The 27,629-nt window shown below is 44.7% G+C and overlaps 1 protein-coding gene across 3 annotated transcripts in view; it reads right to left on the bottom strand.

The window, feature by feature from the left end:
- Positions 1-25,148: 25,148 nt before the first annotated feature.
- Positions 25,149-27,629, bottom strand: part of ap3b1a (adaptor related protein complex 3 subunit beta 1a) — a 60,285-nt gene continuing 57,804 nt past the window's right edge. For 2 of the 3 annotated variants that reach the window (XM_028973798.1, XM_028973799.1), the window contains one exon: positions 25,652-25,805. In XM_028973798.1, coding sequence (XP_028829631.1) covers positions 25,652-25,805 — 154 coding nt within the window. Of the gene's footprint in view, positions 25,806-27,629 lie in introns of all 3 variants that reach the window. The other variant, XM_028973797.1, reaches the window with a different exon arrangement.

Here is a 27,629-nt window from a genome sequence, read left to right as displayed (position 1 = left end):
TAATATTATTAATAATAAATTGACCTCTTTAATAAAAAGTTTAATGTTGGAACCCGAAACAGCCGCTCAGCTAATTATGGCCTAAATGGCAGTATATTAGCCCGCGCTAATTGGTCAATTAAAAACGACTTAATGACGACCGTGGCAAAGAATGAAAAAAAGCACGACGCATACAAAAAAAAGTGTGTTTGAATGATGAGTTATGAAGTTTATTTGTCGGTTTATTCATTTAATGCACCGAACGACGCTTCCTTTTGAGCTCTTTACGTTGCAAGTAACTCATTTTTTAAACATTTGTTGCATAATCAACATAAGGAGCTGATATATGTATATGTGTGTGTTTATATATACATATATATATATATATATAGCAGCAGCTCATTTGAATATTTTTTATATATATAATTTTTTTCTCCACTTCCACAGACCAGGCCGACCACGCGTCCCGCCGACGAGGAGGCTGCACCGGGAGGAGAGGAAAGCTTCTCTTCACCCCACTGTTCAAATTTCCATCCCGTTCGGCACGAAATGACAGGGACCTCGGCGACGGCACGCTGTCCCGGGGAGCGGCGGTGGCGCGCCACCCTCCGTCGCCTTCGCACGGAGTGGGCCCAGATCAGGAAAATATTGTATGAATTTCGGACTAATTTATTTCATCATTCCACATTACGGACATATGAATTGTTCAAATTCGATAACAAGTACTCAGTTCAGTTCATTATGTAAGATAAATTAGAGCGCGATAAAAATTCAGTGGCGCGCAGTGGTTCCTTGAACGAAATGCAATTTGCGGGAGAATTTGTTTTATCTGTCACAAATATTCCCAATTAGCGAGCGTAATTATTTGATAGTTTCTGCAATTATGGCCCGAACGGGCGAATTTGGAACCGCGCGGGGCCCTAATTGGCTTAAATGTGATATTTTGCATATTTGCATAATGAGGAAATTGGTAGAAAATTGTGTTCATTCATTTGTGAAAAATCCTATGAATTTTATGAATTTGAAAGGTCTGTTCTCGCTGGCTGTGACTTTGCTGGCGAGTCCCCGAGGAGGCAAACTGGAGAGTGGAGTGCAGGCACACAGCCAGGAGCAGAGGAGGAAGAGCGAGGAAGAGGAGGAGGAGGTGGTGGAGGCAGGCGGGGGCGCAGAGAGACTGGGAGAGGAAGGGAGGCTTTTATAATAAGTGAACCAACCTTTAATTCCTCCTGATGGGCCCACTTCTTTATGGGCGTACAATTCAAGATAATACTTGCAATATTAATGTATTGTAGTTACACGAATATACACACTTTAGGCCACATCCTCTGTCTCTCACGACAATTGTGGCGTTAATTGGCCATACAGTCACGTGATTTCTTTCAGAGGACATTTTAATTGAATGACTCAAAGCCTTGTATCACACTAGGAATCATAACCATGGAGAATATTATTAATTATTCGGTTTTCCAATACCAAACTGGCGTGAACATCTACTGGGTGGTGAGTATGAAATACGACAACCGCAGAACCTATTCAGAGTGGCACACCAAAAAAAAAGAACAATAAAAAAATACAATTACATTATATTTTGCACAAATATTCAGTCTGAAACAACCTGGTCATAGTGAACATTAAAGCTCTAAATAATTAATTATATTGTGTGAAGAACATCCAAATGAACTAATAAAAATGAACAAATGCCATAGTGTTTTACTTTGTGGTTGATAAAATTATACATTTGGAAGTTAAATGAAAAAATAACCCGCTGTCACTGGGTTGTGGGGTCCCGTGTGTCCCAAGCGTTTTGACAATTAGTTTACAGTGTCTGTGAAACGCTCGAAAGTGAATTAGGGGAAACTAATATGTCAGTTCATAAGTCAGAAAACTGAAAATTTCTCTAATGAGTTAAATTACAATTGCAACTTTGGCTTAGAGTGTAGGTTTGTGAAACTGTAGATGCAGAGATTAATATTATCATTAGCAGTAGCCGTGGTGGTTGTTGCGGTATGAGTAGCAGAAGGAGCAATGTCACGTAGTTAATATGTAAACATTGAACTGTACCAGTCGCACTCGAACGGCAATTAATAGCGCATGAAGCGAAGAAAGCTGCACATGCACATGTCTTTGTGAGGTACAGAAAGAAGCACGTACAGCGAGAGGTCTGTTTACATTAACTGTGACATTACTGCCGAACGCCAGCCACTTGCGCTAATGGCAGAGGGGGCTGTCGGGTAATTTCTTTTTTTAGTATTTGTTATGAAGGTCCCTCGCATTAATATTGCAGTGAATGTTTTCGTTAAAAAGGCCCGACTGATGGACGCACAGGAGATAAGTTTGCCTGCAAGGAGAAGGAGACAAAGCAAAACAAACACCACCGCTGCCGCGTAAAAAGGGAAAAAGGGGTGGAAGGGCTGCTTTCGTATTCACACGCTTAAATAAAATGTCACCGAGGAGCGGCTCCCACATTCACTGGGAGCCCATAAAGCCCGGGACATAATGATCCAGCCATTTCATGGAATATTACGCCATAATGGTGATAGGCCTCTCATTTGCATCCGATCCAGCCGTTGTTGTTCATAAGCTATTCCATCTCACCTATCCGGGGTAATTTATAGAGCAAGAAGCTGAAAGGACCCTGGAATAATAGAATCTGTGCTTAGAGTCGCCCGGAGAGATTTATTCTGCACAGATCACCACATATCCAAACAGCGGCGTTTTATGTGCGAATGTGTGTTAAGAGCAGAGCAGTAAAAGGGAGATGAAGACGTACACAAAACCCCACCAATGACAGCACATAAAAGATTATTGGGGGCAGGACAGAGGCGTGGGTGGGGTGGGGCGGGGTGGGGTGGTCTATTTAGAACGCGGGGAGAAGCTGGGAGAAGGTTCCACAAAAACACACACTCTGCCGTAAACGCGTTCCTTGGGAGACATTTCTCAACAAGCAACAAAACACACACCTACACAAGAAGACACATCTCCCTCCACACACACACACACACACACACACACGAGCACGCTAACACACAGAGGGATAAGGCCCTGTGCGTATTTTACTCTTGGAGTTAATGGGAATAAAATACCTCGGTGGTTGAGTGCAGATGTGTTTGATACAAATAGTCATTTTCCTATTTGCTGGCTCATTGAGCATGATGAATGATGGGAGTCAGAGAGGCAGTGTGATGAATGGCAGCACCTTGGCTCCATTGCACGCCCTATTGATTCTCCTTCTTTATTACTTCTACAACCCAGCTGGCTGCGCCTGCCCTCCCCACACGCCCACTCCAGTGGTGGGGAGGTGGCGGTGCTAGTACTGGTGCTGCTGGTGTGTGTGTGTGTGTGTGTGTGTGTGTGTAGTGTGATCCAGGTGAACAGGCCGTCAGTGCTGGGGTCCGGGGGAATTTCTTTTGCGTCTTTGTACACTGTGTCTAAGGAAGAGGAGTGGGGGGGACGAAGCCTGGCGGGAGCGGCGGAGGTTCGGCTACTTCGGTGCAGATTAATGTGGTGTGAGGCCGTTGAGAAAATATTTACCCAGCCAAAGGAACGGAATGGGGACGAGTAGTTGGACTACCTATTTTATTTACAGACCAAATTCAATCGTCTTTAAAAAAATAATCATGCGGCTGAAGCTCAAGGGGTTGTCAGGGCAAAAATGTTTTCTTACATTTTTAGCATAAAGATAGATTTCAGGGCTATTATCATTTCCAATAATCTTCTTGATAAAAATATGCTTAATAAAATCTGAGTAAATTATGTCCAGGGTGCAATCATGATTCATTTTTAATGTGCACGCCCTTTGACAGCAGTCAGGTGTTTTGCTGGTAAAACTACGTAGCGTGTTAGTTGAAAGGATGTTGAGAAAATGCAGAAATACACTTGTACGTAAAATCAGCCGTGGGTCACGGTAAGAATCGTACAGAAGTGCATTAGTGAAATGGCCTTAACGGCACCGAGCAGGATTTGTCATGAAATATAACACGGACTGTGACGCGGTGACTTGTGACGGGTGTCTTCACTTCCACACGCACCGCAGCTCTGCTGTCTGGTGGATCCCGGCGCCGAGTGACATGTTGAGTGACACTCGTTCACATCACGATACAAGCTCCCGGCGGAGCAGCACCAGTGTGTCATCGCCACGGTGTCAGACTGGCCCAGTTGTGTCCGCCCCGCGATGACAGAACACAAACTGAGCGTGGCTCCATCGCCCGCGAGAGCACCCCGTGCTGCCAGGTCACTGTTGCCGTGACAACCACCGCCACCATTGCCACCTGCAGAATGTGAACTTGGGGCACACTCGCCCTCGCCACCACACATCTGCATTCACACGCCGAGCTTATGTACGCACTTACTCAAAGCAAATGGCTGGCCAATTACAAACGTAAACCATTACATCCGGTATATGATGGCGTAGCGACACCTTCATGGCGATCACTGTCAACTCCGGTTTAGTCCTTCCGAGAGACACCCACGGCTACTGTCAATTACTGGGTGACCTCTGCGAGTGGCAGGGACCAGGACCAATGAGATCGATGTTCTCAGCTGATGAACTTTAATTGGCTAAATAGGTTTAATTGCTTAGTGGGGCTATTGAACAACTCCTGGTCTTGGGTGAATACACACAATGTGACTCATATGGGCAGGTCAATAATAATAATAATAATAATAACAAATGCCAATATCATTATCTTGTCTTGGTGAATTGGAATCTTATCAACATGTTTAAAATAATGGCCTTAATTATTTGTTGTAAGATGCAGTTTTCTCAGTTCCATGACCTCTTGTAATCATGAATTATGACATATTGAAAAAAGGAAGGGGTGTGGCTACCAGTTATCCCTGCTAGTGCTGAACTTTCTTTTTTATTTAACTCTCTAAAAGTGAAGTGATTGTCACTTTTGATACACAGCACACGGTGCACACAGTGAAATGTGTTCTCTGCTTTTAACCCATCACGCTTGGTGAGCAGTGAGCAGCCATGACAGGCTCCCGGGGTGCAGTGTGTGGGGACGGTGCTTCGCTCAGTGGCACCTTGGCGGATCGGGATTCGAACCAGCAACCTTCTGATTACGGGGCCACTTCCTTAACCGCTGGGCCACCACTGCCCCTGTAAAAAGAATGGAAGTTCTAAAAACGGACCCTGGAGCACGTCGCTAAGTGTACGAAACCATAGCAAACTAACCAAAAATCCACCCTCTTCCAGCCCAGCGTCTCACCGCGCGCCACCTTTCTACGTCACGACGTCGACGACGTTTACGTCCGACCACGCATGCGTAATTAGGGCCTTTCTGTCCCCGTTTTTAAATAAAAAAAGAGAGCTTTTTTCCCCGTTTCCTCGCTTGGTCTTCTCCCCCCGCGCCGCGGCGAGGCGTCGCCGCCAGACACGCCGGCGCTGCGCGTCGCTCGCCGGACTAAATTACAAATGTTTGAGCGGATCGGAGTAGCGGCGCATAATGAAGCGGTGCGGCGCGTCTGAAATGTAATTACGCGTCTCTCTCTCTCTCTCTCTCTCTCTCCCGCCGCGCCGCGGACGCACAAGATGAATTGCCAAAGTAAGAAAGCGCTGACCCCTCAAAAGTTTAATTTACCTTCCGCATCTCCCTCCTCCCCTCCGGTTCTTTTTTTTTTTTTTTTTTGGTAATCATTTAGGGGGCTTTTTTATTTATTTATTTTTTTTGGCGCGCTTGATAAATGATCTGTGTGGCTTTGGTGCTCACGAGCGCACCGATTTATTTGTTATGGGCCGAATGCAGAGAGGCGTCGGCGATAATTTAAAGCACGCTGGGCCTTATTGAGTCACCAGGCCGACAGGCGGGGACAGGTGGAGAGGAGCCGGGACGCGGGGAGAGCCGCCTCGGCCGGAGGAGCCGCGGGAGCCGATCAATCCCACCGGAGGCCGGGCGGCTTCTGCTGATGACGCGGTTCTGTGTCGGCGTCCGACCCATTTCCTGCGCATGCGCGTCTGCGTGTGTAGGCCTGATAATATTCTATATACGAGCCGTATTATGAAGGAGATTCATGGAAAACCTGGAATAGTAATGATTATTACATGTAAATAAAAATATATAACATTTTGAATGGAATTGAGTAAGTGGGGACTTTTTGGCTGATAAAACAGCATTAGCGGTGCATTTGTTATAAAGCACAGCAGGTTTGTAAATGGGTTTGTGCATTTGTGTGCAAATGTGTTATGGTGTAAGTATGTAAAATCTTATTAAAGATTTGGGAAAAGCTTACAACATGTCATTTCTTTTGGAATATTGTTACACATTAAGCATGATTCTCACAAATTCAAGCATGTTGTAAGCTTAGAATAATGGGGTGTGTTTAAGAATTGCAGATGAGTGTTTATATCTCACTTAGGATCAAACACCCTCACAAAAAAAGACGCAAATGTGGGGACATGTTACTGAAAATTAGACCACCAAACTAATAATTTAAAATTAAATTTAAATGAAACTTATAATTGTTTTTTTAGGTGCAGTAATGCTTATGTGTGTTTATGCTTTGGACAATCCGATTACATATCCTTATCTTTATTTACCTTTATTATTTAGTTATTACAATAGTTATTACAAATATACCCAAATATGTTATACACACACAGAAATGTGTGTATATACATGTGAGAGTGCATACATGTGTGACTGTATATGTGCAGCCGTATGGTGTGTGTATTTATAGAGTGTGCATGGATATTTGTTTTTGTGTGTGTGTGTGTGTGTGTCATTGTGCATACATTTATTTCTGCGTGCATGAGTGTGTGTGTCTGTATGTCAGTGTGTGAGTGTGTGGAAGCGGTAGATCCGGAAGAGGCTGTGCTGTGGGGGTCAGCCCGGGGTGGGCAGGATGTGTCAGGCTGTCCCCCCTCCTTCTCCGGAGTCGCCTCACCGGGCCTTTGCCGGAATTGTGCGAGTTTCTCCCAGGTAGAAGCCCATCCAGCCGCCGCTCCCAGCAGCCCGAGCGAAGGTGGCAGGATGTGAGCTCTGTCAATGCATAATGCATTAGGGGGCCGCCGTCGACTGACAGCCCCACCGCCACCCTCCTCTCGGAAAGCCCGGCCGCTAATCAAAGACGACACATCCGAATGTCCAGACACACACACACAGAAATTTACTAATCAAAAAGTGTATTTCCTAGAGGCTGTCTCCCAGGAGAAATCCGGCTGGAAGAAATTGGAATAATTTATTAGCTTACAAGTTTTCGTTGACAGTTAGCCTGAGGCTATTTATCTCAGTAATAGAGAACGTCTCCAATGTGGCAAAATTGACCAAATCAAACAGCTTTGATCAGAAAATGAAGCTGGCAAGGCTGTCTGTCTCCTCGTATCCCGCAAGGGAAGCGGCCAACAAACAAATCCAGAAAGAAAAAACCCAGAGCGCACGAGAGAGAGAGAGTTAACAAGTGGTCGCAGGCAACCAGGGAAACATGACACTCAAAATACAAATCTCTATTCCTTCCCACAAGCGGCTAGTAAGTTCTGGAATGAAAAGTCGTAATGCAATATTACATGCTTCTGATAGACCATTAAAAATTGGCTCCCCTAAAACTATTCCAGCTCAGATCCATACACATTTACATTTACGGCATTTATCAGATGCCCTTATCCAGAGCGACTTACAATCAGTAGTTACAGGTACAGTCCCCCTGGAGACACTCAGGGTTAAGTGTCTTGCTCAGGGACACAATGGTAGTAAGTGGGGTTTGAACCTGGGTCTTCTGGTTCATAGGCGAGTGTGTTACCCACTAGGCTACTACCACCCACACAACACCAGAGGCTACAGCGACAAGGAGCACACGTCGGGACCCCAAGCTTACGTATTTCAAATATAATTCCGGAGTTTACAGGTAAAGTACTCCAATGATACGATAGTAAAAATGTATGTAATATACATGTAAGGTACTACCCTGACATGGTGTATTATATATGTACGGAATTCTCTGTGTGAAAGTCCATACAACCCAGAGCAAACCACTATTTATCTAAACCATTATTTAACTGCGAACAATTTTGTGAATGTAACAAAAAAAAAAGAGGTAAACACTAATCAAATATTGATTTACCTAAAGCGTTTTATTGCAGAATTTCCTTATTTTAGGTGAGTATAGAGAAAGAGACTCTGTTATTACATTACTTTACTTTACTTTGCAGACGCTTTTATCCAAAGCGACTTACAAGAGGAAGACACCAGCAATTCTCATTCGATTTCTATAGAATTTTGAGTTTACAAAACTAAGAGCCCTGATAAGGCCTAACTTGTCAGCAAAGAGCATGCTCAGAGAGTGTTAAGTGCTAGACGAAGAAAAAATTATAATATATATACATTTTTGTATTGTTTTGTGCAATGTGTATGCGTGTGTGTGTGTAAGTGTTAGATTTGTCTGAAATACTTTTTGAATAAGCGGGTTTTCACCTGCTTCTTAAATGTTATCCTATTGTTTTCTGAGCAGCAATAGCCTGGCTTGTCTGCCAAATGCCGTAAATGTAAATGTAAATGTAGTGTATATAGGAGGTCTTTCATTAGTTTAGTTGGGAGAGACCAGCACCCACTTCTTGTAGCACATTTCTATATATCAACCTGAAATTACTGCCATTTTCAATCATTTCTAATCATTCTAATTGGCACGTTTTACCCTTTTAGACCCTCCCTGTTTGATCAAAGTTCAGAGTTTCACTTCTGACAAAACCTTTTACACTCTACTCTACATGTGAAGTATTCTAATACAGTACAACAATAAAGTAAGAAATGGAGTATACGTGTACGGTACAATGACACTAATGAATGGAAGGTATGCATGTATGATACCTGGAAAGCATTCTAATGACTTTAAAGAACAGAAGGTAGTATACAAGTAGGGCACTAATCACACTAAAATAACGAATGCAGTTCTGTAATTACACTAATGGAATTACTAACTCAATTTTCTTCTTTGCAGCATAGGTACAAATGCAGCATATTTATTTCTTGGCATGAAATATCAACTGGGAAAAACCAAGATGAGGGAGGCTGGGTCTCTAGAATCAAACGTATGTTTTTCTTTTACATTTTGAACATTTGAGAAAACTGAGTATGGTTGTAAGACCACCAATGTCACCAAGTTGGAGGTATATGACCGCCTCACGTGCCGACCTTCTCCCCGATGCAACATACACGCAGCGCTTTGGGTAGATTCATATTTGATTAATGTTTAATGTTACCGTTTTCTTCTAATGTTTTCACTGGTTTGAGCTGTTGAGACAATAAAACTGGAGCTAAAACCGCACGATTCCTGTAACATCCAGTAGTTTTCGAGGCCAATGTGTCACTTCGCACCACCATGCTGCCGATGTTGGATGACAGGGACGTCTCCGGACATCTGAACAAGAAGCGTCCGGATGACGCGCAGCAGAGCTTGCGAGGAGGAGAACTAATCTGGACAGAAGGACGCAGCGACGTGCGTCCACGCGCAGGCCACACGCTGATTTGTTGTGAGTGCTGCCGGTTCGAAAGGTCCGCGCCCTGACACCCGAAAGGAGAGCGCCCACAATTACCAGCAAATCCTTGCGCCCATGCTTGTCGAGGGAGCCTCTGATGTTACATCAAGTTGGGTTTAATGCGCATCACTCATCATCCGGCGTCGTGCACCACACACACACACAAACACACACACACACACACACACACACATCCTGAACAGAATAACACGGCGTATTTCTGTGCGGTTTGAAACAGCAGTGCTTCATTATTCCAATAAATTATATATATATATATATATATAAAAACTTGGCGCGTGATGAATTTTCAACTCCATTTGGACGCGCGCCTACAATTACCTCCTCAAAGTCTCCAAAGTAACTCTGCCTGGCCTAATTAGTATGCATTATCAATTAACAGACTTAATAGCCGGCAGATTGATTACATCCTCAGTTGCAGGGGCAGAACAGAAGTGAACCCCAGAATGAAAAATCTCTCTCTCGGACTCACACAAACACACACACACACACACGAAATTACTATTCACAGGCCAGCCATGCAGGCTCCTGCATAATCTCTTGCGCGCGTTCGAAGCCGCACGTCAGTAGAAGCGCCTTTTTCGTGCGTTCGAATGAAATAATTAATTCTAATTTCCGAGACACTGACGCGCTCGTTAAATTCTGCTGTCTTACATAAAAGTAGCTGAATGGATGGAAGTGTCTGGTCTCATCACAGCCCGGCTCCCCGTTAATCTCATTTCCAGCGCGGCCCGGGAGGGAGCGAATCCCGGCGCTGGGTGCGAGCGCGGCGGAATATGAAGATGAATCGATCCGAAGCACGATAGGCGGCGGCTGGGGGGGGTGGGGGGGTCTTCCCATCCGGGGGTCCGACGCGCCCACGCTCCACGCGGCCTGCGCCGACCACAGCGTACAGCCACCGGATGCGGTTAATGCTCATTAGGCGACATTAAAAGTCCGAATGGTATTGTATTAATTAGCGCTATTACGAACAATTACCCCCGTTCACGTTTGCCGTACTGTGAAATTGGTCACTCCGACGACGGGGTTGCTCGAGATTTGCCTTCGATTGCAAATGCCACCAATGCAGCGAGTTCCGGTCGCCGTACAGGCGCTAATTGGAATTAGTGCCATTAAGCGCGGACGTTGCAAATCGCAGACGGTCGGGGTTTTGGGGTCAGGCGTGTGGATTCTTGCGTCCGTGGGCTGAAGGCCAGGTTCCATTATAGGCCCGTGTGCGTGTGGCGCGCCAGGTAGCGCAGATAACCCACGGCGTGAGTAATGCGCCGGCGGGATTCTGCTGAGGATTCGTGGAAATCCGTGGAATGGGGGGCGTCACAAGTGATGAGCGTCACGGGGACTCTGCAGGAGAGGTGTGGGAGCAGCACGAAACCAGGGTCGAGTCCTTAGTAAGGAGATAAGAGTAAAAGGGTGTGTTCAAATAATAATTATTTACATTTTATATATGAGCGTAAATATACATTGCAAAATGATGGTAATGCATTCTCAATTTGGCCACTATGTTTTTAGAATTAGGTTTAGGGGATCTGCAGGGAACATTTTACCTATATTCACAGCTTTAGATATACAGTAGAGGCCAAAAGTTTGGACACACCTTCTCATTCAATGTGTTTTCTTTATTTTCGTGATCATTTACATTGGTAGATTCTCACTGAAGGCATCAAAACTATAAATGAACACATGTGGAGTTATGTACTCAACTGGTCTCCACAGTCACCGGACCTGAACCCAATCCAGATGGTTTGGGGTGAGCTGGACCACAGAGTGAAGGAAAAGGGACCAACAAGTGCTAAACACCTCTGGGAACTCCTTCAAGACTGTTGGAAAAGCATTTCAGGTGACGACCTCTTGAAGCTCATCCAGAGAATGGCAAGAGTGTGCAAAGCAGTAATCAGAGCAAAGGGCGGCTATTTTGAAGAAACTATTTGTACCCCTTTTACTACGAACTCATTCAATTGCTCAAACACAACTCTGGTTTTAAATGATTGGAGTAAACTCCACACCAGCTCTTTTTGCGGCTCCGTCGCCCTACTTTATAGTCGTTTTTTTATTTTTTTTTCACTGATGTATATTTCGTCGTCCAAGGCTTAATTTTGATTTATCGTCCGTCCATAAATTAGAGGAATATGCTGTGGAATTGCATCTCGCCGGTGGGAGCGTCGGAGACGCGTGTTGGATTAGCGCCGCGCCGCGGCAGGCGTTTAATCACGGCTGACGGCGGCCTGCAGCGTGTTGGGACGGGACCGGGCGGGAATCGCGATAAATCATGTCGCCGCTGTCCCCGTCACACGGCGACGACACGGCGGGGGGGGGCAGGAGCGAGGGAGTCACCCACGTGCCGCCGTTACTTCATCATAACTAGCTCGGATATTTACGAACACTTATTTACCGATTAAACGCGCCTTTCGATCTCAGCTCGCGGTGCCAGGAGGGATTTCCTCTTCGGCAAATGGCCGAGCGACGTGCCGGCCGCGTGTCGTATTTCTTTCTGCACGTGGACCATCTTTAGCCGTAATAATGAGCATTTAACGAAGCCCGCCCGGTGACGTTCGTTCTGGTTTGTGGGATTTCACCAAATGACCTTTGAACCCTGATCAGACCGATCGATGAGATAAACCAGAAAAAAAAGAATCCTGCACGTCGTCAACAACCACAGAGCAAACGTGTGTGTGTGTGTGTGTGTGTGTGTGTGTGTGTGTGTGTAGCAGGAAAAGAGAGAGGAGGGGGGGGGGCGACGTTTAGGAGAGCAAATATTTTCAAGGTCACCCGGTGAACCGGAGCCGCGCGGCGAGAGCGGCGCGTTTTGACGCGGGCTCCAGGTTTGATTAAAAGGTAAAGTAATGGGTTTAAACACGCGCCGCCAGACTCCTCGCAAATTACTTAACGGCGCGGCGATGGAAATAAGGCCGTAATGTTTGGTAATGGAAAAGAAAAGAAAAGAACAGAAAGGCCGTATTCTTTTTTTTTTTTTTTTTTTTTTGGTTCTGGCCTTCTTGTTTTCTGACATACACAAAATAAATTACCCGGGCTAATAGGCGTGGCGCCGCGGAATATTTTCCACCGACACCTTCCGAGGGGGATTCGGCCGCGTTCCTCGCGGTTTCATTTTACATTCGTTATCTCGCCCAATATCGGCTGGAATGATGAAACATCAAACGCCTAATGTAACATTAACAGTTGTGACTGGGGAGACAAATAGCTGGTGCGGGTCTGCGGTGGGGGGGGGGGGGGGGTAAAATAAGTCAACCTTGAATATAAGGCAGGCGCGTGGGCGCCTTAAATATGCCTAATGGGGGGTGGGGTGGGGTGGGGTGGGGGGACAGAGAGGAAAGTAGAACAAATGATGTTTGTAGTACACAACAGAGACGGATTAAAGGTTCCAGGCGGGGCATTCTCTAGTGGAACAAGAAACATTTCTAATTAGCGATGGGATGAATCTGAATCAACATTGATACGATACTCATTAACATTATCGATTCGATATCCTTTATCAATATCGATACGATATCCATGTATCCATTATCAATATCGCTACGATATCCAGGTATCCATTAACAACATCGATCTGATATCTAGGTATGCAGTATCAATATAGATATAATATCCATCATATAATTTGATGACGTAAGTCTGTATTTTTTTCATTCCTTATATTGTGAAATTGTATTTGTTTCTTCTTCTTCATTATAGCTGAGTCCAGAAAATCGTGGTGGTGGAAGTAGCCTAGTGGGTAACACACTCGCCCATGAACCAAGAGCCAAGGTTTGGGACTCAGTTGTGTGACTCGGGTTGGGGACTCCTGTTGGGGACTCGGGTTCTGGACTCTGGACTGGGTTGGGGTTTTCAGAACAGTCCGGGGCGGACAGTGCGCTGATCTTGTCCCTGTAATTGGTCCATTAAGGGACATGTCTCCTCTGTCCCTCCTCTTAATTGCTCCCTCATTCTGGGCGTCAGGTCCGCGCCTCCCGTCCTGCTTTTAAACTCACGTTAGTGACACGGAGGCAAATTGCGTTTAATAAACGAGCTTAATGGATTCGGCGTTTCCTCCGGTTAAACAAAACCTTTATATCGCGATGATGAAACAGCACGTTATAATGCTGCAGCCCTTTTTATTTTATCAAATACATACAATTAAAATGAAACTTGACACTTCGCGAGCGGGCAGGTTATCGACTGGCTGGGCGGTTTATGTCGAAACTGATAGATAATTAATCAGCTAATGGACACACCGATTATTAAAGCTACTGAAAGTCCACACGTTGGAGGTGTGTATTGTGTTGATGTGTGTGTGTGTGTGTGTGTGTGTGTGCATGCCCACTCTACTCACCGTACGGTACCGTTATCTCTTGTGCCGCCTTTGCGCTATGAGGGGGGGGGGGTGACGATGTGTCAGAGGACGAGTCTCTATACCCCCCCCCCCCCCCCCCGAACCCCCACCTCTGCATGTTTGGTTGCGCAAAACAATCTCATCGGACATTATTGATGTTACAGATGTTGTAGTAATCAAAGTACCGGTCTGTGAAGGTCCCCCCCCCACGATTCACCGGGCCGCGGCGATGAATTATGGGAAAGGTCAGCGCGCGCTCGGGTCGGGTAAATATTTCCATGACTGGATGATTTAGGCCGGTATGTTGACATCATTAGCAGTATTATTACTTATCCTGCTTTATGCTTTACGCAATTGCAGCAATACCGTCAGGGATGAAAAGAAAAACACAAACTACAGTCAGAATACAGGACTGTGAATCGATGACGATCAAAACACGAAGGGACGTTTTAATCGTCGTGATATTAAACAGCAGCTTTTTACTTAATTATGTCTAAATGTAAGAGGTGTACACAAATTTCATCCAAACCTTCATCAAGTTTGCGATCTATTAAAAAAAAAAAAAAAAAGTTGAGCGAGTTCATGATAGAAGGCTGGATGAACACACACACATACACACACACACACACACACAAACAACAACAGGGAATTCGAAGTTGTCCTTTTTCTTTGGTCAGATAAACAAGGTTACCCCCCAAACTCTCTCTCTTTTAGAGGCGAAGCTAAGTATGTATTTATTATAATAAAAAACCCAACACCGGCGACGGTACCGTTAGCGCTGATCGTTACAGCGCGGTCTTTCTGCGCATGCGCGTCGGACCCGCAGCCCCCCCCCGCACATTAATCCAGACACAATTAGGTGTCAGGCGGCGGGCTCCCGTGCTTGATGGCGGCCTTGGGCGCCGCGCTCCGGGGCCCTAATCAGGAGAGTAAACTCCGCTATATTTCAATTTGGAGGGGCGCTCTTCCGCTAAGGGCGATAAATAACGCGCCTATTTACTCCGCCGTCACACAGACGTCCGAGCGCACTTACCGGCGGCCCCCTAATCATGGCCTACATTTGGGGGCCCACCCCCCACAAATCACGCGCCGATCGCCCCCCTCCGCGCGGCCTCGTGTTTTTTTTTTTATGACCTTTTAATCTGGTAAATTGTGGCAAAAATCGAGTACGAAAGGGGCGCGCGTTTCGTTGTTGTGAGAAGCGCATCGTGGATATAAAACGGTCCGCGGATCTGGTGGGATCCTGTCCAGCGACTTGAGGGGGTCACCAAAATAATCTGGTTTCACGTTTTTTGCGATGCTGCATAAATTAATGGCGATAAATTCTGATTATTGGAGGGTTGTACATCAGGATCAGTAATAAGTAAAAAGTCAGTCAGTAATACCACAAAAGCAGTGCAGGAGCGGGGCATGCCAAAAATAACAAACATTATATATATATATATACACACACACACACACACACACACACACACACACACACACATACACACACACACAATTCCGGCAATTATAATGGGTTAACATTATCAAGAAATAACAAATATTCCCAAACAGAAATAAAACCAACCACCTCTATATATATATAGAGAGAGGTGGGGGGTAAAGCTCAGGAGAATATTTAAGAGGTGGTAGGGTTGGTTTTATTTCTGTTTAGGAATATTTGTCCATTTATTGGATATTGGTGACTGCAAAAGTCTGAATGTCTGACTGGTCCAACTCGCATCCTAGTTTGTAACATAAATACATTAAGTTCAATCTTTGTGTGTGTGTGTGTGTGTGTGTGTATAGAAAAGGCCACATTAGTAAAATGACGTGTGATGAAAGGGCTTTTTCGGAAGTGACCGGGAGGGACGCCATTACCTCCCCTAACCCGACATCACGATTGAAATGTTAACCAGCGCCTTCCTGATCCTGCTCAAGTGTTAATGGGATGAACACGCAGGAATTATGTAATCCCCCCTCTCCCGGCGCCCTTCATCCTCTAAACGGAGCGGGTTGGAGTGAAGTGTCGCCTGTAATCTCCATTCAAATGTTTCCATATGACAACCGGCCCCCCGATCCGAGGCGGTAAACAATGCGGGGGTCCCCTTCCTCCCCGGCCGATTAACTCTCACGCAGGACCCGCGGGGATTCCTCCTCTTCCTCCTGCCCTCGTGGGCCTGTTCATCGCCGCGCTGAGCGAGAGAGAGAGAGGGAGAGAGAGAAATGAGATGCGCATTTAAAATGTCGGGGCCGCTGCTGGGGTATCTGGCCGCTTAGCCCCCGAGGTTAATTAATTGGGGTTGAACGAGGCGGTGGGCTGGATGCTGCGCATCTGCGGACGCTTCTTTAGAAAAGGGCGCACATGGGAGGATTTTAAATAGGGAATTAGCATTCAGACAAGAAGCGCGACGGGCCCGGGCCGCTTCTGCGCCATTAGCGGCGCCCGGCGCGCCGCCGTGACGTGGTCCCGCCTCCCGGCAGCCTCTGCGCCGCCGCTGTGGACGCCCGGTCCCCGGGGACGCGGTGCCCTCGCAGGCCCCCGTTTTTTTTTTTTTTTTTTTTTTTTAAAGCGACTCTATACAAATAGGCAATTTGTAATACATGTTGTGGAGACGGGGAGGGGGCTGCTCCCACGCGGGTCCGCGTCACGGTGGAGAGTTGCACCTGCTCGTCCACGTCCACGCAGACCCCTTCATCCCCCCCGCGCTCCTGCTCTCCTTCTTTGTGGTCTTTTCTTTTACTTTTTTTTTTTTGTAAAATACTCCCTGCAATAATAAAACGGCGGTATACTCCAGTCGGAAGGTTCCAGCGGGTCTTAGATGTTCAAACTTGCTCCACAAAGCTGGTTTTGGCCACTGGGAAAACATACCTTAAGCTTTGTGCACCAACTGTAGGATTTCAGTTTTTTGTAAAAGACTCCCTGCAATAATAAAACAGCAGTATAATCATGCCGGAAGATTCTAGCAGATCTTAGATGTTCAAACTTGCTCCCCAAAGCTGGTTTTGGCCACTGGGAAAACATACCGTAAGCTTTATGCACCAACTGTAGGATTTTTGTTCCTCTTTGGCAGGACGGTGTTGCCCTGTTTTCATTAGAAACAGTCTTTCTTTTTTTTATTATAATGTGTACTAGGCTGGATCAAGTTGCCATTTCTAAATAATTAGTCCCAATCGTCTATTGTTCATCAAATAATCAGCAACATCACAAGAGTCTGCAAGGACCCTCTGAAAGAATATACTTCGAATGCATATAAAATAAACCAGCATAATTCACCATGTGCAGTAGTGAGGTAACAATTCTTTGGTCAAAATGTCTTGCAAAAGGAACTATCATTCTCATATTTTTCTGGGGAAAATATAATAATACACAGAGAGTGAATTTTGTGCCTTTTAAAAACAGGCAGTGAGTTGCACAGTGCGGACGTAAGGGGACATTATAAGAAATGTTCTGATCTGATGATGTATTTGAGTGTGTTTGAGGCCTGTATCCCAGTCAAGCACTTTCACAGTCTCCAACCTGCACTTCTAATTTATCGGTCTATTTTAACACAATTTAACTAAACACCTCCCCACCCTTCAACACCGGCTTTCCACACAATTACAGATGGATCACAAATAGCCTCTGGATCGGTGTGTGTGTGTGTGTGTGTGTGAAGTGATTTATTTTATTTAACCTAAAGAATTAGCACTTTCAGCTCAGCCCTCCGCACTTTTCTCACTGACGATGCTTAATGAACACACTTTTGCCCCCCCCCCTCTGAAAACAGTTTGAGCTTAATGCAGAGTAAGTTATTTTATGATGCACTGCTGAAAGCACTCTAAGCTTTTAACTGTGCAAACAACACTAATTAAGACTCGGCAGGCTGTAGCCGGAGCCGTCCCCATTAGTGCTCCGCTGCCTTTCACTGTGCTCCTCCGACTGCATTTCATTACAGCAGTGAGAACATCATTCTAGAAATGGGCCCTCTGATCTCCACCCATGGCTATGGGTGCACTGGCGTTTGCCGCGCCAGAGGCACCCATCACCAATCACCGTATTTCATCTCACCGCAGAAAGCGCGGCCATCAACCGTTCCTTTCAGCTACAGCCGGTAACGAGTGGCGTTGACGGGCGAACCCCCCGAGCGAGGTGGGCTGACCAGGCCACATTACTGAGGATGAGTGACACCGGAGCTGAGCTGCCTTTATTCTTAGCACACACTGTCCAACCCTTTCCCCTTTCTTTTCCTCTCGTTCTATTGTATTTACCACCTTTTACACCCATAACCTTGTGAATATGTCGATGGTGAATTTTCAAAGTTACAAAATATGTATAAAAAAAAAAAAAATCAGATGGAACAAGAATAGATTAATCTGTCACTCTTTCTCTAATGAGTCGATGATTGAACACTTCACACCAGGAACATGCAGTCATTAGTTCTTAGCCGCCTCACAGAAACATTTTACGGGAGCCTCGAAGACCAAAAAAAATTCTAATTACAATAACGGAGACATGAAATAGCTGTGAAGCATCTATTAAAGCCTAATCAAATAAATTACTGCCACCGTTGTTTTGAGTGTAAAATGTTATTTGGTGTCCCTGTGACATTCCTGCCATGTAAGCTCTACATTACTCTTTATTTGCGATCTGGGCTACTGGTTTGAATTCCCTTGCCATTAAGTGATGATATAGTTGTGCTTTTGGTTGGAAGTGCAAAAAAAAAAAGTTTAAACAGGTCAGGTGTCCCTAAACTTGTCAAAATATTACTGATATATGATGACAAAATCATTACACCTTGTTGCATTTTGTTCACAGAAAGAGAAACCCTGGGCATGATTTGTCCACCCAAGCAAAGGTTGTCAATTTATTTTCATTCAATGATTAATTTTGTTAAAATTAAATCAGAACCCACCAATTTGTGGACAAAGTGGCTATATTACATGAAGGATAGGAAAAAAGTAATTTTGTTCACTAAATGCATATACTTAATGCCAAAGAGACCTTTCATCTACAAAATGCATTTAGTCAACAACAGAGTCCACCAAAAATAAATGACTTCTTATCCTTAATAAAATGCATTTAACAAATGGAGAAAAAAAGCATTTTGTTGGTGACAAAATGTGGACAAAATTGTGAAAAAAGCATTCTGTACTCGAAACAATATGTGAATTTCACTTGTATTTTGTGCATGGAAAGAAGAACTTAACACTTGGTGGCCCAGATAGCTGAACCAGTTCAGCTGCATGGATGCAACAACAAAAGCTGCTGAGTGTTGGGGATGTTCTCAGTGCACAGATGAAATGACTATGTTAGGTTCCTTTGGTCTTGACATGTCTACATGGTCAGAAGTGTGTTAAGTAGTCACGGCAATACAAGATAATACTAGATAGTGATTGTGCTTTTTTTTTCTGCGCATATGCATTTTGTGGTTGATTATGGGCTGAAACGAACACATATCTAGCTCATGCTTCTTTGCATGTGTGACTGGAGCAGGTATAAATCATCCAGGATAAGGAAGTGGGTGTGTGAGAGCTGTCAGTCATCACTAAGGGCTCCTCCCATTCTAATCTTAGTTCATCAAAACACAATTAAAGTTTATCGTCTGGGTGACAGAAATGAAGCGACTTGGTAGCTAGTTAGTTCCTCCCCTCCAACAATCAGACAGCAAGCCAGCAGACTTTTCTTCTTTATGTCTGTTAATTAGTGTAAATCCTAAAGTGAACGTTTACTTATCTGCAGGGGTTCCCAGGCTTGTTCTCAGTCCCTTCACACAGTGTTCTTATTTCAACTTTCTGAGCCTTCAACCTGCCACAGGCATAATTGGGGTTCTAATGATCACCCGAACACGTGATTTGAAGGGGCCCACCAGGAACAGGACCGTTGGTGACGCCGTGAACGAAAAATCCGCATGAAGATGTGCGCTTCTGATGCTCAAATTAGCTATAAAGCCTTGACTTGAAAAAAAGTCAATTTATTGGCCATTGAATACAACATTTTAACTGACCTCACAGTAAATGAGCAGCCACTAAAGCCTTTTAAAACCAAACAAGGTCAAACTTTGCTCAGTATCTGCAGCGTGGTCTTAATTAAAGCATTGGTTCAGACGGTACGACTGGCGTAATACACTTATTACCAATAATGATAATAATTAAGTGCTTCCCAGTAAAAAAAAAAAAAAAGGAAACAAACGCGGGCGAATTGATTCGACTGTTTAGGTGTCTTCACATTGTGCTTGATTACGGTTAATACAGGAGACCTGGCCTTGATAAACAAGCGGCTTTAAAAGGCGCCACAGCCCTCGTAGCTGGAACACACCAACATTGTGCGATTGGCTCCGCGCTTGTGTTTTTTTGACGACTTTTCTTCCACACACGGGTGAGGCTGGCCACTGATGGGGTTTTAAATAGCTCTCAGTGTGACGGCGTGTGGGAGAGAGAGAGCGATTGTGGTGTGTGTGTGTGTGGGGGGGGGGTTGGCAGCCTATTTGAATACTGATATGCTCCTCTTTCTCCTCATATGCCCACTGATGACAATCCCATCATGGAGGACGCACACAACAGTGTATGTGTCAGAGTCCAGAGAGAGTGAGGGGTTATTTTTAGATAAACAACGCATCTTCTGAAATGCTTTGGAAAGAGTGCAAAAGCACGGTAATGCCGAGATGGAAGTGTGTGAGATGGTGAACATGCTGGACCGAACCATGTCTACATCTATATCCCACTGTGGAATATTTGCCTGTTTCCTGTCGAGACAGGCCGAGGCCTCCTTTCAGCTGCGTCTGATCACTAATCATGTCCCCGTCTTCTTCAGCGAGAGTGGCTATGACGCTGTTGTGCACATGAGTGTTTGCCTGAGTGTCAGTCCTGTCAGCCAGAGTGGGTTATGGTCACAGAGCTGCTCCCTAATGATACGTGCTCCCCGTGGTTGGGTCAGACAGCCGTTTCCGCGGCAGGGACAGTCTTCCTCGCTCCTCTCCTCCCTGCCATCCGTCTCTCCTTAGGGTCCATCCCGCTGACAGACACCATGAAAAGCCCAAATTAACAAGCCCATCATGTCGCCATTGTGCTGGGAGCACAAAATCAAGCTGTCAGGACACTGCGAGTAAGAGGCTCTTTTTCTGTGCGTGTGTGTAGGGGAGGAGTGGGGGCGCTCGGGGAGCCTAAACCACTTGGGTCTCCAGACTCCCCCTTCCCACAGTGCCATTATAGCATGTGCCAAACCCGGAGATGGATCACAGGCACTACCATTTGCTCCTGAGATACAAAATTGCCACACTGTTAATGGCAATGGCGTGTGTGTGTGTGTGTGTGTGTGTGTGTGTGAGAGAGAGAGAGAAAATAGCATTGTTTTCAGTAGAAGAACTGACCATTGTTGATATTACACTAAAAGATAAAAATGAATTAAGAGGCACTCCTTGGTCTACACAGAAAAATATTCTTAGGTATTAGTAATCTGTGATAATATGAGGCAATTGGAGTACGTGGAAATCAAATATATATATTGACGATTGGAACAGATGCCTGACTCTGTATGAACTGTCTGAATTGTATGCACGGGATCTCTAAAACCCAATTTATCATTCATTAGTAAAACACAATTAATCATTTGTTCTAATCCAACATATTCCACACACCATGCAAATCATTCTTTGTTGCACTTTATGTGTACTGTGCGATCATGTTTATAAATTGTGTATTGTCTGAGAGACCTTAATTGTATATTGCATGAAAGTGAAGTGATTGTCATTGTAAAACACTGCAGGGTCCTCTGCCGTGAAAGGCCCCCTGTGTTGCAGCATGTGGGGTGATCAGTGGAACATTAGTGGTTCGGGATTTGAACCGGCAGCCTTCTCATTAGGGTCGTACCTGCTAGGACACCACTGCCTCCTATTGCTTTATTACATTTGATATTGTACTGCATTACATTAGAGGCACCAGTGGCTGGAACTTTTTACATGACGTTAACATAATTGGCTAACAAATGTGATTCTGACTAGCTCTCTTATTGTCAAAGGGATAATCTGATGTGTAGAACTGTCCTGTAAAATTATCATGAAAAACCTAAGGTACAGACCTAAAGTCTGGATTGACCCTCAGAATTTTAAAAGAAGTAATATTTAATATTCTAAAAATATTATTACAGTTAGAAAAACAGCATGAGATTTAGCATCCATTAAACCTTGTAAATAAAGTGAATTAAAATAATGAATTTAAAAAAAATGACAGAGTTCACCAGTGCAGATTTCAGCAGATGAACAGAGGAGAGTTGTGGACTGGCTGGTGGTGGTGGGGTGTACAGGGAGGAGCTGATTTAGGACCACAGTCAGCGTGCTCGTCTGAGTGGCCCGTGTGCCCTAATGGCACAGTGATGTCCTAAGAGTCTACCATGATTGAAGCGCTCAGGGGCAAACAAGTGCTGACTGGCATTTTCCCCCCAGTAACCATTCAGGCTAAATGTGACATAAAATCGGCAGCCCATGTGCTTGATCATCAGCTAGTTTATGTGTGGCGGTGCTGGGTGCTTTAGCAAGCGTGCGTGACAATGCTGAGTTACGGCGTTGGGGCTTAACAGCCTGTGTCATAATGCTAGATAAAGACGTTCCTCGGGCTTGCCAAGGAAGGGCCCCAGGCTACCCATAAACCATCTGAAGCTTTGGGCCTGCCCCACACAAACATTCGACTGAAGGGTGGGGTACCGGGAGCTATAAAAAAAAAATAAAAAGAAAAGAATCAGGGCTAAACCTGTCACAGCACCCTGAGGAACACAGGCGAGTCGCTGAGCGCCCGTCAGTTCAGGCCGGGCCCACATCTGAGCATGGGCAGGGTGAGGTGGCAGTGCCCCACCGCCAGAGAATGCCACACAGCTCATCTCACTCCACATTTGACCAAACCTGGGGTTGGTGTTGGGTATGAGGGTTTTTAAAAAGAGCTTGGTGGGTATAAATGATCGAAGCAACTTGCCGTTATAAAACGTGCCCTCTAATTAACCCATCCTCGCCTGGAACAGCAATGGGCAGCACGCCGTTAGGCTGCGACTGCCCACTGGACGGAGCTGGACTGATGTGGGAGCTGCGGAGGGGGGGCAGTAGCCGGCAGTCAGACTGCAGTGGCGGCGAATTGCGCGCCAGCGGTTGCAGTGGCGATGGTGTCACAGGAAGCGGTGATGGATGTGGAGGCAGCGAGGATGACAGATGATGTAACAGGTGTTCATAACAGCCCTATGAGAGCGTTTATTCATGAGACGCCACCGGGGAAGGCGCTGTAAATCACCCGCGCCAGCTGCAGCTCAACCTTCCCATCGAGCCCAGCTGCACACGCCACCGTGCAGCGGCAGACACCGCAAAGCCGAGGCCCACATCCCCACAAAAAATGTAATTCCCTCCCAGCTGTCGGAATTCTGACACGGGCGCACAGGGCACGGTTTCCCAAAATACCCCACGGTCTAACGATGACTGTTAAATGGTAGATTGAGCATTACTTGAAACACTCTGATCTGTTTAATGATGATTGTGCTCCGCGAAGCTTCACAGAAATCAGCACTGCACAGACAGAACCAACATTATCTTCCAGTGGGGAGGCCATACACTAGACCATATGATTCATAACCAGCCTCAGGCTTAAGCGTTACGCGCAAAAAAAAAAAAAAAAAAAAAAAAAAAAAAAAAAAATGAAAGAAATAAAGAGGTGGTGATTAGATGTGGATAGGTAGTAAAGATGTAGTGATTAGTGGTGGATAGGTAGTAGAAATCTAAAGATTATAGGTAGATAAGGAGTAAAGAGCTAGTGATTAGAAGTGGATAGGTAGTTAAGATATAGAGATTAGAAGTGGATAGGTAGTAATGATGTATGATGTAGTGATTAGAAGTAGATAGGTAGTAAAGATGTAGTGATTAGCGGTGGAAAGGTAGTAGAGATCTAAAGATTATAGGTTGATAAGGAGTAAAGAGCTAGTGATTAGAAGTGGATAGGTAGTTAAGATATAGAGATTAGAAGTGGATAGGTAGTAATGATGTATGATGTAGTGATTAGAAGTAGATAGGTAGTAAAGATGTAGTGATTAGCGGTGGAAAGGTAGTAGAGATCTAAAGATTATAGGTTGATAAGGAGTAAAGAGCTAGTGATTAGAAGTGGATAGATAGTAAAGATATAGTGATTAGAAGTGGATAGGTAGTAAAGAGTAAACTATATTTTTGACACAGTCTTTGGAAGCTGAACCTCTGAGAATTGTAGGTATTGTAGGTATATACTGAATGCTAGTATTGAGTGAGAGTCACTGAGCTGATATTGAGAACTGATGCACAGTGCAGGTACAATAACAGTTAAAATGGACGTTTTAAATGAACTTTTTGTATTTTCTCTGCTACTGTTTACACAATATAATTGTTTTGGATGATCATTATATTGGATAACTGCTAGAATAGTACAATTAAGTACATTTATTAGATTTATATGTTCTACACATTTGAAAAGACTGTAAATACAATCGCCTAAATCTATTTTGACCTGTTAAGGCAGCACATGTAAAATACGGCCCTCGCTGAAGCTCCAGAAACTGTGTTCACGATGCAAAATAAATACAGGCGACTCTCGCACGGAAATGTTTCAGTGCTGCGGAGCACCAGGATTGGCCTTAATAATCTGGAAATGAAGCTGGGTACAAGCACAACTCCACACCAATTGCCATTATTTCAACATCATACTGTGCATACTAATAGATAATAGATTTGAAAAGTTAAAAGATGGTGTAACAGTTAAGTTTGTTGTATGGTCCTCATTTTACCTTTTTACTGTCTATACTATGTGTACATTCATATACACCAATGAGGTACAACATTAACCACCTGTCCAATATTGTGTACATCCGCTTTATACAACTAAAATGGCTCTAACCAGCAGAGGCATGATCTCTTAAGGTGTTCTCTGGTTCTTTAAATCCTATAAACGAGCCGCCAAGGCACCGCACACACTGCTCCCCGGGTGCCTCTCCTTACTTGGACCACTGTTAGAAAATGGCCTTTCACGTAAAGAATTTCCTAAGAACACAACATTTACGTGCTGCCTAATTTGGCCTTTGCTGTTGCTAACTGCATATTTAAAATGAAAATGAAGGCTGAACTCAATCAACAAAATCAATTAAAGATGCCTACTAAGTATGAGAGCAAAAAGTGGAAGAGAGATATTCTTTTCATTCAGGCAACACTGATGTTGCAACTGCAAAACTGCATGAAACCCAAGGCCAGGAGGAAATTGCCTGTGTCGCTGTGTGTGTTTTCTGAGCACAGAGAGACCAATGTGTATGACAGGACACCTGCAAGTTTATCATAACAGACCCACAAATATGAACCAGCATGTAGACCCCCCCCCAATGCACGGCCATTACAAAACGGCTCCAGAGACAGACACAGACACTTTTAATAAGGCGACTGTATATTCTCCCACTAAATGCCAGCAAAATGCCTGGATTCTGTGGTCTGAGGCACACAGTTTTTTTTTTTTTTTTAAAGAGAAAGGCAAAATGCATCTTCATCTCAAAAGACACGGGGACTGGAATGAGAAGTAAAGTGACAACAGGTAGCAATGTGTTTTCACTAAAAGACTGCTTAAAGGTTTCAGCGGAATAAAAAAAAAAAGAAGATACAAATGAAAATTGAATGACAGCCTACTTTTGTTTACATACAGATTTGCTGATTGCGTGTCGTCTAACATCACTCCGTATGGGGGTGGGGGGGGGGGGGGGGGGGGGGTATATACTGAAATGTACACAATATTTATGTTCCAACATCACTCATGCTCAGAACGTAACGTCTTCATTTGTTGTTAAACGTGGCAGTAGAATTTGACAATTTTTGCTTCATATTTCTATAAGTCTGGAGGGACCTGCCGAGGTCGGTCTAGGGTTGCGCCAGGGCAGTTTTAAGGTCACGCAGGAGCATGGAGCCGATGACTGTCTTCTCTGTGTTGATGGTGAGCCGTCCTGAGGATGAATCGGTCAGGTCCACTGACACCAGAACCAAGTCTCCACTGCTCACCGACTTCGCTGCAAACCTGCCAGGGTGCAGAAGGGAGGGGGGTCATGTTCACTGAATTTCATTCTAATAATTTATATAGATAATATGAAAGCTTCCCCTTTAGACAAAAAGGGTACTATTCTCCATATAGATCAGTTATACAGGACATAGGTTTGAATGTAAATGCATGAAAGCACTTCATACAGCATATCTACAGAGAAAGCTCTTTCTTCCTAAGTTATAGTGAAGTTACAAGGTCACCAGGAGTTTCCACTCATCAGAAAGCATCCTTTGTTACTCAGTATCACAGAGGCATAAAAATAATTCTGCTTCAGTTGATGCATGACAGAGCTGTTCAGTTTTAGCATTTGTGTCAACTAAGAAAAAAATATATACTGGAACAACTTATGATAACTGATTCTAGATGAACCTGTCTCTGCTTATTTGTGTGTGTGTGTGTGTGTGTGTGTGTGCATGTAGGGTTTGAGTAAAGAAAGTGAGATGAGGGGGGTGACTGCAAGTCTATTATCTCAGATGATTAAAAAGCCATTAGGGGGTGGAGACACGCCCTTCTGTCAATCACAGGTATTCACCTCAGCCCCTGAGACTGGGAGAATTCTCAGGCCTCCGTAACCTAGGCAACGCCACAGATCAGGCCAGTCGGGGCACACATGGGCCCTATTGACGCTGCTAACTGGTGCCAGGCAGGGTCTCTGACCCGGGATGACCCTCCTTTTAGGGCGTGAGGGACAGGCTCTTTAACCGGCTCCTCCCACCCCTCGCTGCTGTCTCTGCTCACACCCACGTGTCAGAGGCACCAGCCATCTGCCTCCCTCTGCACCTCATCATCCACGACAACAGGCCTGCTGGGCCGCACCGCAGCGACAATACAACAATATGGAACAGACCTGCCAATGATTGCTACCACACACACGCATGCACACAGACAGACACCGCTCACAATTTATAGCTTATTGAAGGCCAAGGGTAATAACTATGTAAGGTTTGTATTATAACTGAAGCAGTAACAATACAAATAATGGAAAGAACCTTTAATCCCAACCCTACATCTAAATTTTAACCAAAAACAAATGTTTATTCTTTCTTTCTTTTTTTTATGAACAAAATGTTTCTAATGAGGTGGCAGCCAACCCCATTTGATCAAAAGCTCATATTTGGACTATCGTGGTGAGCACAAGCTATTCCAAGTAATATACACATATATGAACACACACTTAGTTACACAAATACACCTATTTGATCTGCACACACAAAGACCTTAATGCATATAGAGAGCGAGAAAAATAAATACAAAAATGTGCACACACACGCACAGATGAAAACACATTCAGACACAGACACACATCCAAGAGTGTGCGCACACACATAGATAGAGTATGGCAGTCTGGTGGTCTCCTCTGGGAGCAGCTTAATTACTATAAACAGAAGTGAGGGAGTTTATCAGAGGCACTCCTCCTCTGCCTTAATTAAAATATTAGCCACTTAAGCAGGAAACAGACTCTCTTCTAATGGGGAGTAATCTGTCCCTTTTTCTCCTCACTCCTCCATCCCTCTCAATCTTTCTGACCACAACCCTCCCACCCTTGGCCATCTGAGGCACTCGGACCCACAGGGGTGGTGAGGGGTGATGTTGCTGCTGAATCTACACGAACAATAGATGCTGATAATCCACTAAATCCACAAATCCACTAAACTAAATATGATTAGAAATGGCCACAAGATTCTACACCACACTAATTCTACGCTCACACAATGAGAAGTGTTTTTTGTCTTCTCTCCTCCCACACAAATATATCATCATTTCATTCACACTCCTCCTCGTCTCCTTTGCCCTCTCTGC

The sequence above is a fragment of the Denticeps clupeoides genome, chromosome 3, assembly GCF_900700375.1.
Source record: "Denticeps clupeoides chromosome 3, fDenClu1.1, whole genome shotgun sequence".
Lineage (NCBI taxonomy): Eukaryota > Metazoa > Chordata > Actinopteri > Clupeiformes > Denticipitidae > Denticeps > Denticeps clupeoides.
This window is presented reverse-complemented; position numbering and strand designations above follow the sequence as displayed.